At 31.2% G+C, this 11,958-nt stretch overlaps 1 protein-coding gene across 1 annotated transcript; it reads right to left on the bottom strand.

The window, feature by feature from the left end:
• Nucleotides 1-10,605: 10,605 nt before the first annotated feature.
• On the bottom strand, nucleotides 10,606-11,466 carry LOC109153231 (transcription repressor OFP13-like). The gene has a single exon (XM_019301083.1). It carries the CDS (start codon nucleotides 11,464-11,466, stop codon nucleotides 10,606-10,608), a length of 861 nt encoding a protein of 286 aa, XP_019156628.1.
• Between the last annotated feature and the right edge of the window lie 492 nt (nucleotides 11,467-11,958).

Here is an 11,958-nt window from a genome sequence, read left to right as displayed (position 1 = left end):
TTTTACATTCATGAAATAAGGGTTGTATTTGGCACACTTTACTAAAAATCTAGTAGCTAATAATAAGTTAAGATTAAAATTAATGTGATTGGTAAAATTAATTGTTGACATAAAAGGATAAATTGAGCCAATGATCTTGGTCAAGTGACATGAAGTGACTTAAGTATATATGAACATATATTGTTGGTATGGACAGCTCAACTGGTCATAGGAGTGAAGTTTAGGAAAAATACCAAGGGTCGAGTCTCACCACCCACAGTGTGGGAAAGTTGTTTTGTTCAATTTAGTCCCTCTACTTTACGAACATGGTCGTAATTATTTATTTTGGACATACTAATTTAATATATTGGTGGTAAAAATAAATTTTTTTAAATATTTATAAAGTAATATATGAGTAGGAATATAAATATCATCAGCGTCACGTAACCTAAGTTAATGATAATATTAACATTGTTAACTATTGTCCTTAATTGTACCATTTTTGAAAGTACAAGGACTAAATTGAACAAAACGCTATAGTACAGGGATCTCGTAGGTACTTTAACCGATTTACATCCTTACAGAAGCTCTGTCGGGCCAGGAATTACACTAGTACTAAAAAGGAATAAATTGAGATTAAGATTTTAATTAATGAATGGTATATTGTGTTATTTTTATTTTTATTTTAAAAACATTGTGTTATTTTTTAATAGAAAATTGTAATTTATGTCCCTCAAGTATAGGCAAATTATAAATGTCACACTTTAATTCTAAATGGTATAAATGTTGCTCTTGAATTGTCAAAATGTGATCATATATATATATATATATATATATATATATATATATATATATATATATATATATATATATATATATATATATTGCCCATCATGAGGGGCATAATATAAATTACAATATATATATTGAGACAATATATGACCACATTTTGACAATTCACAAACAACATTTATACCACTTAAAATTGATGAGTGGTGACATTTATAATTGACCTATAGCTAAGGGCATGAATTATAATTTTTCTTTTTAAAATTAATAAGAATAAAAAGAGAAAAAAATATAAAAATTAATAGTTTACTTTGTAGGTTAAAATAAGCTATAAGCTCTAAAATAAATTCTACAAAACAAATCCATGTTTTCAATGGTAGTTAGGATCAAATGTAATACTCTATCTGTAGCTATGACTCTTATTATAATTTCATTTTGATGGGCATGAGGTGTACAAAAAAAAAAAAAAAAAAAATACATGGACTTTCATTTTTATTTTACTTTCAAATTCTTAATATAGATATAGATACTTTTGTAGGGATCGGACTCATGTTATGAAAATACTTTATTGTTTGCGACGTTAAGGAATTGAATTTTTAGGGCTGAGAATATATAAAATTTATCATATTACTTATTTGTCCTTTTTGGTGACCAAAAAAAAAAAAAAAAAAACATATCTCATAAGTCATAACTACACTCATTCTTCCAAAAGATTGAACCCCAACCTTAAGAGTCCCTCACACTCCGGCCCGACGGAGCATCTGGGAGGATGTAATCATAACTAACACTCATGGCGTATCCCATAGCTGTAATAGAAGAAAGATATGTAGTAGTATAATTGTTCCAAAAATGCGACTGAATGAATAAAACATGATTCTTATACTTGAATATTACAAATTTAATTCCTACAGACACCATATCTATCAAACCTATTGTAATTATTTTTATTATATTACAAGTTCGATTTTAATATGTTCATTATATTTTGATATATGTTGTTTTTTTAGTGTATTAGCTAAAAATGGTCTACTTTATAATTTACCGTTAGATAGTGCCATACATGTTCATTAATTATTTCAATAAAGTTGTTTTCAACAAACACATTCTCAATAATTACTTTCTCAACATTTTAATTTAAACAAAAAAAAAAAAAAAAAAAAAAAAGCACACCAAAACCCATGAGAGAACTAGGAACTACTACGATCAATCCATCTGAAAAGATCAATGGATCTTATGCAATTTATAAATTAAAAAAAAAAATAAAGCTATGACGTTTTTGTAAATATTAAAATTTGAAGTACAAGTGAAATGTGTTAAAAGTACAAATAATAAGTGCAAGTGTAAAAGTAAATGGTGTAAGTAAAGTCACTTAAAAGTACAAGTAACATATGTTAAAAGTGCAAATAACATGTGGAAGTAAAATCACTTTAAAGTATTAATATTGTTGCACTTTGAGAAACTATTTTTTTAGTAATACTGACTCTATTACAATGTAGTTTCTGTCCATACATACTTTCTCAACCTAATAAAGCACAAAGGGTCAATGCCCCCACTTGGGTTCGAACCCGTAACTTGCACTTGAGCTACAAGCTACTTGTCACACTATTAGAAACTGTTACGTACCTGCACTTTTTTAACACATTTTATTTGCACTATTGTTGCACTCTATGAACCGGTCACTTGCACTTTTAACACATTTTACTTGCACTTCAAAGCTTGACTTATCTACAAAAATGACTTTGCGTTTTTTTAAATTGCTTTTGATCCGTTAAATCTTTTTATATAGACGGTTGTGAAATGGTTCCTAGTTCTCTTCTGCGCGCCAATTCTAATTTGATCATACACACACACATACACGAAGAGACTCCATTTTAAGAAATCAAAGGTACTTTCAAGTTTGCAACAATTATAAAATGAGCATCACTCATAAAAGTTTTCAATAATTATAACATTGGTACTTTATTTTTATTTATTTTTACTAAAACCCTCAACCATTAATGAATTATGATCGATGACTGAGATGAATCATCACATTTTAAAGGAAACCATGTTTAATTTGTTCTCATTTGATTCTCAAAATAGTTATATACATTTTAACTTTTTAAAAGGTTGAGAATGTATTTTTAGAATTTTCTTTTAAATCATCTGAAATATTCATTAGTGATCGATCTTTCATTGTGCCAAGGGTATTATGGGAAGTAACATTTTTTTTTTGCTTCGATTTATGAGAAAATTGTAGCCGCTATTCGAATGTGTGCTCTGGGTGAAACCTGTCATGTGATCCTAACCGACAAATGACTACAATGAAGTTAACCAGCTTAGGTTGTTTATGGCTCTGTTTGGCAACACTAAGCTAGGAGCTTATAGCTTATTTTAAGCTATTAATAAGCTATAAGCTTTGTTTGGTAATGTTCTCAAAATAAGCTCCTAGCTTAAAATAAGAGCTTATTTTGGAACGCTACTTTAGGTAGCGTTTCAAAATAAGCTACTAGCTTCCTTACTTTTTTTTCCATTTTTACCCTTATTATTTTAAAGTAATGACATATTTTAACCTTATGAATTAAAACCCTTTCTCTTCCCCTATCCCAACTTTCACGTCAATTCCTTTCTTAGTCTTGTTTCCTGCTAAACAATTATGTTTGAAACTTTAGCTTCTTATTATTATTATTATTATTATTATTATTATTATTATTATTAATGTTATTTTAAAATTAGTAATATGGCTTTAATCTCAAATTGAACAAGAGCCGCCAACTAATGCTCAAGAAGCATTCAATCGTGCACATTCTTCTCTTCAAAGTTGTATTGAGAGGTCGTTTGGAGTATTGAATAAGAGATGGAAGATACTTGCTAAAATGCCGCAGTTTAGTGAGGAGACCCAAATTGATGTTATTATGGCCACATTTACGCTACATAATTATATTCGGAAGAATTCACAAGATGACATGATGTTTAATGTGCTTGAGCAGCATCCAGATTACATACCGCCCGATGAACTTCAAGATTCAAGTAGTAATATTTCCATCAACGAAAATTTAAGTCACACCTCTTTGGAGATGAAGGAGATTCGCAACAATATTGCTACTTCATTATGGGATGGTAGATCATGATCATGCTAATAGTTTTATTTTTAAAAGTGTTTACTTTTTTTGGAAGACGAAATGTTAAATTTTAATATGTAAACAAACTAATTTAAATTTTATGAAGATGTCCTTTTTAGTCTTTTACATTTATCAGCTTATCAAAAAGCTAATTTTACCAAACACTTTCAATCATAACAGCTAGCTTAACAGCTCTTCAATTTTCAGCTCCGAGCTTATAGCTTTTCAGTTTTCGCCTCCTTTTCAGCTATAAGCTCCTAGCTTGTAACTTTTCAGCTAGGTTTGCCAAACAGAGCCTATAACTGACCAACTCAAATCAAGAAAGTCAATAAACAATTCTCATGGAAAGTTGAACTAAAATCTTATATTATGATTACTAAATTAATTCTCCGATTTGTCAAAAAAAAATTAATTCTCCGATTAACTTAGTTGGAGTTACCAATTTTTATTGCTTGATCATGAGTGATCTAGGAACTTGCTTGAACTGCATTCTGCAATTTTGGTTGGAGAAACCAATTTAACAGCCTAAATTTTAGTATGTACTGCCCCCATAAAAACAAATCGTACATGAACCGTTTCCAACTACAATAAACTAATTGACCACTGAACTGTTTCTTTTTTTTTTTTATTTTTTTTTTTCCTTGCTGTTTAGAGATATATGTCTATAACTCTTCTTTGTGTGTTGTCTGAGAAGGGGTACATCAGTACAGCTTAGTGTGATAAATAAATAAAGGCAATTCCTATAATCATGATGTGAACCAACATAAATAAAGAAACTTTCTCATCATGAATAACATGACTAACTAATTAAAGAAACTTTTCACGCTTCCTCCAAAGACGATTAGTCTTTACAATAAAATCAAATTTATATATATATATATATATATATATATATATATATATATATATATATATATATATATATATATATATATTGGTCGTTTGTAGGATTTGAAGTCTGTAGCGCAACATGGGGCTGCTAAGTGTTAACTTATTTTGAGTTGTTCTATCAATTAAGTTATGCATTTGTAGGCTATGATAATTTTATGATGATAGAAGCAATAGACACCTAAAGCTACAATATTTTGATGTACAATAGACGACGTATATTGTTATTTGCAACATGAGAATGATCAATATGTATGTACTCTTGGAAAGTTTTAGTAAAAAAAATTATATTTTAAGCAGGGGCGGAGCCGGGAAACTTGAGCTGGGAGGGCCAATGTAGTAGAGAAAATTTACAATGTTAGTCGACATTATAATTAACTGTACCATATTAGTATATATACTATACATTATTATGATTATTATTGATAATGATTTCTAATTATACTATGTATAATAAGGTATGAAATACATAATTGTATGATGAGTACGATCGACATAGGCGTCGATCATTACTTTAGAAATTTTTCACATAACATGCACAAAATATAATAAAAAAAAACAACAACAACATTTATTTAAATATAAATTGTCACTTACATCAAATAAAAAGTTTTGACAATTATTTTGTCACCAATTTTTTTTTCATAATTGACTGATATTCACTTTACTGATTAATTGAACATTTCAAAATTTGAGAGAGATAAAGACCAAAACCAAGATCACGAATTAAATAATCAATACTATTTTTTTTTCAATTTCAAAACTAATCATTTAAACTAGCAAATGTACATCTTAAAAGTATAAATAAATAATTAAAACACACAATAAATCAATAATTAATTAATCAACATAACTAACAAAACTAAAGCATATATCTCAAATTTGGAATTTTTTTTTTTTTTGAAATAAAAATGTATACTTGATGCCCTCATTATTAAAATCTTGATAAAAGAAATAAGATAATAAAGAAAAAATGGTGACTTTAATTAATTAATTCATTTCTTTTTATTTAATGAATTTGAACTTTAATATATATTTTGAGTTCATTTAATTAATATAAACATAATAGATTGTTTTTTTTTTTGTTTTAAATTAGAGGGGCCAAAAGTGTATTTTATCCCTACTATATCAATATATACTAACATACATATTTACTAAAAAAAATTAGGGTGAGAGTAGGGGTGGGGTGGGGTGGGGTGGGGTGGGGGGCCAGGACCCCCTACCTTCTAATGTAGCTCCGCCACTGATTTTAAGTTGTTATTTTGAAGTACAAATATATAGGTGGATTCAAGTTATTTGAAGTGGTATGAAAAAATTGATATATTGTACACTCAAAACGAGTAATAGGTGAATGAGAATTTGACTCTCAAAGTAAACATAATGAGTTGGAAAATGAAGGGGGAAAAGCTTAAAAGGAAGCTTTGTCCCACATTTAAAAGGGAAATGGGTCTACACTAGTATATATATAGGCCCTGTTTGGTAAAATGGCTGTTAGTTGATAGCTGTTAGTTGTTAGCTGATTGTGTTAATTAGAGGGTATAAATAGTTGATAACATTAGTTGATTGTAGAAAAGTGTTTGGTAAATTAGCTGTTAAATGTTAGCTGTTTGGTATAATTTCTTTTCTCAAAAAGCTAATTGAAAAAGTTGCTTGGGGTAGCTTTTTCAATTTTAGTCATTTGGAGTTGTAAAAAGCTAATTAACCAAACATTTATATTGATATTTTAACTAAATCAAACAATTAATAGTGGTCAAATAAGCCAAAATTGACCTATAGGCCAACTTTTTACCAAACAGGGCCATAATTTCATTTGCCCACATCAAATCCCATCAACAATTATACTGTGGACCGCGGTGCACACCGCGGTCAAGAAACAGCGCCATTACAGTTAACGGAGCGCGCATGTTTGGTGTATTAATTACCAACTGAAACTAAGTGTATCTAAACAGACACTGCCTCACGTATTATTTTTATATTATCAAGTGAAACTGCAATTGAAATGAAATGAAACTGCAGTGTATACAAAATGAAACTGAATAACAATTTCATATATTTGAGTATATATATATTACCTAGTGAAACTGTAGTTATATCAATATGATATTGTAGTTGTGTTGAACTGAAAATGCATTGTATATAAAATGAAATTGAATAACATTTCACATATTTGAGTGTATATTGTGCAATGAATCTGTAGTTATATCGAAATGATCATGTAGTTGTGTTTTAATGAAACTATAGTGTATATAAAATAAAATTAAATAACATTTCACATATTTGAGTGTACAAATAGCGAATGAAACTGTAGTTATATCAAAATAAAATTGCAGTGTATACAAAATGAAACTGAATAACAGAGTTACTTTTTGCGGAATGACGTAAAATGGGCGCCGTTTCATTTCATTAAACAAAACGAGGTCGTTTAATTAGAAGCTTGGTTCATAATCTATTATGCACCGCGCTGCATGATATAATTTGCCAATATCTATCAGTTTTCCTTGCTCTAAGCCTCTAAATCCCCTTAATATCACAACTAAAATATTACTATTACTAAATTCTAGATATATGCGTGTACACTTACTAAACAATGATATAATCTACACATTAGTAGTTTGTGAAAAAGTTTTCAAGTAATCCACACCAAACTATTGTAACGTAATTCTTACGCAAATTATGCTCTGCAATCGTGTGCACCATGTATGGTGTACACGGTTGCAAAAACGACGTCGTTTTGACTAAAAACGTGTATCCCACTTAAAAAAAAAAAAAAAAAAAAATCGATTCCCGGCAATAGCATTTTATTGTACATAATTTGAATTGTATATCCACAAATTCATAACTATATATCCACAGTGAATGAATAACACAATATCCACAATGAATGAACTAAATATTCACAATAAATGAACAACATAATGTTTTTGAGGGGAATCGAAACTGATTTTTTTTTTTTTTTAAATGAGGCGCGTTTTTAGTCAAAACAACGTTGTTTTGTAACCGTGTGCACTATACATGGTGCACAGGATTGCACAACATAACTATTGTAATTCTTAGCAACTAGCTTTGCTTTGTATCGTTTTATTGAACCATCTAACTTGTATTTAAGCCTATAGACTCACTTACAACTTATAGGAATTTCCCTACCTTGTCTTTAAGCCTATAGACTCACTTACAACTTATAGGAATCTTCCTTTCTGGTGGCTTGTAGGCCGGGCTGTAGGCAAGTTGGGCTCTTGCCCACGCCAGGGCCCACTATCTCACTCCATTATGTTATCAATTTTTATATTCTGTACCAGGGCGCATAATGCATTATATGTCCAGGCCTAAAATGACGTTGGTTTTATAAGTTGTGCGGGGAGTTGACGCGACGGACACCGTTCCATCTGTCCAATCCCGTTACAGTTTTTTTTTTTTTTTTTTTTTTTTTAACACTTGTGTTTATTATGTGTATTCTGTTAAGAGTTTATGTGTATTATGTTAAGAGTTTATGTGTATTATTTATTATGTTAAATTATGTATATTACGTTAGGAGTTTATGTGTATTCTACTATACAATTAGTACATCCGAAATAGAGAGTTTTTTATTGTTTTTTTAATATTTAGAAGTTAACGACATAAACGGGAAATTGACATATTTGTCCTCAATTATTATTATTATTACACCACAAGGGCATTTTAGTTTTTATATCATTTCTTCCATTTCCATTCCTAATAATTTTATTCATTCATACCAAATAATGTAATTTGAATTCATACTTTATTTCCACCTTATTATTTTTCTACAAAATTACAATTTCTTTCTTTTCTAGTTCCTTCTTCCCAATCAAACGCCATAGGGCTCATTTTCCCTCTAAATAAATTAAACCCATTTAATGGTATCAAAACATGGATCAGACGAACATTTGAAGAAACTAGGCTCTTTTATACACAGACTACGAAAGCGAAGTACCCTAAAAAAGTAAAAAGTGATAGGGAAATAAAACATAATATACACCTTTTTCTCATTTTTATATCAAAATCTAGGTTTTATATGTATGATCATGTTTTAGCAGAGATTCAGATCGACAACAATAGCCAAACAGTTGGACCACCCAAATTTCAAAAAAAAAAAAAAAAAAAAAACCATACAAAAAATATTAGATTAAAACAATTGAAGCATGTGCTACATCTCAACTAAAAGCCTAAGCTGATAGTTGGACTGCACATTTATGTCACCGGCACATGCATCGTAGTATCTTTTTTTATCGGGTGACAGTGAAAATTCAAACCCAGGACCTTTGGTCTGGCTCTTACCAAATTGAAACATGTGCTCCATCTCAACTAAAAGTCTAAGCTGATAGTTGGACTGTACATTTATGTTTATATATATTATATTCTTCCAAAAGGCTGAACCTCAACCCTAAGGGCCCCCCACATCCCGACTCGACAGAGCATTTGAGAGGATGTAAATCATGATAACTCAACAAAAACCACCCCATGCCAGAATGGTTGGTGTCAAGTGAAAGTGACCACCCAGGCAGGCCAATATTTTGAAATGGATCTAGCCAGGGAGGGCTGTGATCATTCATCATCGCACAACATTTATGTTTCCTGCGAAGGTGGCCATGTGTTTCGATTCTCTCATTAAATGGCCCAACGTTAGTATGCATTGTTGCAGGTGATGTTGCACAGTCACGTATAAACAAGTGTCATATTGATTATTTTTCTGTTGGATTCTAAATAATAAATTCAATTGCTTAAAAAAAAAAAAAAAAAAAAAAAAAAAAAAAAAAAAAACAGCAATTAAGAATTCAGCATTGCAGTCATAACCAAATGCCGTTGAAGCAACCTCCTTTTCATTTACTCATTCCAATGAAATAACGCTGCAGCATTAATATAGTCAATAATTCAATATAATGTTGCCCCAAATTAATATTCCATCGAATTTCAAACAAACACTTTAATTTAGTTTTAGTTCTTTTTCTTCTAATACTCCTGAATATGTTATAATGTAGTATCTATTTTCTCAACCTAAAGCATAAAAAGTTAATATCGAAGAACCACTTCATACCACTAGACCACAAGGTTATTGGCAATCTGATTTTAGTCTCTGTCTTAGTATGTTATAGAAATAGGATTAGGTATTTCAAGGGTAAGTTTTTTCAAAATAACATTTACTACAAGAAACTTAAATGCTTACGAGTTACTCAATGGAAAATTAAGTACATTAATTTATAACTTAAATGCTTATGAATTTTCGTGTTTTACGATAGAAATTCAATGAAAATTTAAGTACTTAGAGCATCCACATTAGTTGGGAAGAATGTGGAGATAATGTAAGAGTGATTAGGAAAGAGAATGGGGGAGGGGAAAGAAAAAAAAAAAAAGAAAAAAAATAGAGAAAATTGATTTTTTTTAAAAAAAGAAAAAAATTAATGCTGTCAGGCGCGCCTGATGCAACTGCACGCGCCCGGCTTTTGCCCAAGGCTGTGTTTCGCGCACAACTTTGCTTCTTTTTTAATTTTTTTTTTTATTTTTCTGACAATATGCCTTCATTTGCAGGATAAATATTTCCCAATTATCTCCCCTCCACATTAGCTATTATCTCTTGTAGGAAAGAATGCAAACTAAAATATCTCCCTATTATCCACTAGTGTGGATGCTCTTATGGATTTCGGTAATTTATCTACAAAGTTTTTTATTGATAAATTTAATTTGTCTGACAGTGATTTTTGATAAAAAATAATAATAAAATAAAATAGAAGGAAAAAAAAAAAAAAATGTTAGTCCATCCCAAAAAATAAAGTGAATTGAAGTAAAGAATGTACATATATTGTCTAGCATTGTATTCATATGGAGATGGAATAATCTAACTTAGATGTGATGAAGAAGAAGAAGAGGCATGGTCTATGGAAGCAGACTTCTCCATTATCTCATCTTCATGAGATTTTTCTTGCAGAGAAAAATAAGGACCAGTTGAACAAGTGGCAGAGGAAGTAAAAGAGAATTGAGAAGTGAATGAATTATGGTCAATAGTTGATGAAGACAGCAAACAATGTTCATCGCCGCTAGAGGATGAAGACGAAGAAGAAGCAACGGTGGTGGCGGCGGCGGTGGTCTCAGCGTCAGTGGCGGCGGCGGCGTCGATGGAAAGGCCGACCAGCAAGTCAACAAAGGCTCCGACGATATACCCATGAGTGCTCTTCCCGTTTATTCTCAAATAGCAAATCAAAAGCTCTTCAAGAAACTCCCAATCTTTGACCCCATCGTGAGCTTCCACCATCTCCTCCATTGATCTCTTGAAATCCATAATCGGGTCCGTCGAGTCCATCGCCATCGCCACGCTTTCCTTCAACGGAAACTTCTCCCCGCCGCCGCCGCCGCCGGCGGCGCTTTCCACCACCATGGAGCTGGTTTCTTCCGGCTTAAAAACCAGCCTCTCCGACCTCAACCCTCGGATCACCTTCTCTACGCAATCACTACCCAACTGCTCATACGACGCCATTGACAAACACCCTCCACCCTTCCCACTATTCACCGAAGAAGAATCGTGGTCTCCGGTGGAATCTAGGTTATAAGCAGAGTTCAGGATCTTGAAGATTCCATTATCTCCATCTCCTCGAAAAGACTGGGTTTTTAAATGACCAGACATGGCGCAGCTTGGCCATGGCCGCCATTTCTCCGAGGTTTTGGTCAGAAAAGCGAACTTCATCATCTTCTTCTTTCCCATTCCGATCCAGGAGAAAATGATAGTATAGTTTCAATGGCAACCAAATCTTGAAACCGGATCTGCTTGTGTTGGAGACCAGAGCTTTTAGCAGAAATTAATGTTTGACAGTACTTCAACAGCGTAACATGCAATACAAGATTTTAATTTCTGAGTAAGTGGGTCACGAAGACGAAGGAGACAAGACATGACAAGAAAAAATAGGATGAAGAGGTATTTGAAGAAGGGAATATGATATAATTTCTACTTTTTATATTTTTATGTATAAGAGTAAATTAAATAAATACAGATGATTCATATCCACAATTTTAAATGACTTTTATTATTTTTATTATTTTTATTTAATGCATCATTTCCCTATTTAACGGCAATCTTGATTAACAATCTCACAAATACAAAAGTTAGCATATACACACGATTAATAACCTTATCAAACAAATATACATGATTTCTATCCAAATATAGAAACGAAAAAAAGGTTAAATTGGCATCCTA

Source organism: Ipomoea nil, unplaced genomic scaffold, assembly GCF_001879475.1.
Source record: "Ipomoea nil cultivar Tokyo-kokei standard unplaced genomic scaffold, Asagao_1.1 scaffold0268, whole genome shotgun sequence".
Taxonomy (NCBI): domain Eukaryota; kingdom Viridiplantae; phylum Streptophyta; class Magnoliopsida; order Solanales; family Convolvulaceae; genus Ipomoea; species Ipomoea nil.
Note: the sequence above shows the minus strand (reverse complement) of the source record. Positions and strands in the feature narration are given on the sequence as shown.

What these genes read in the sequence shown, in the direction of transcription:
- LOC109153231 (XM_019301083.1), bottom strand. Translation starts at nt 11,466, where the DNA reads ATGGGAAAGAAGAAGATGATGAAGTTCGCTTTTCTGACCAAAACCTCG.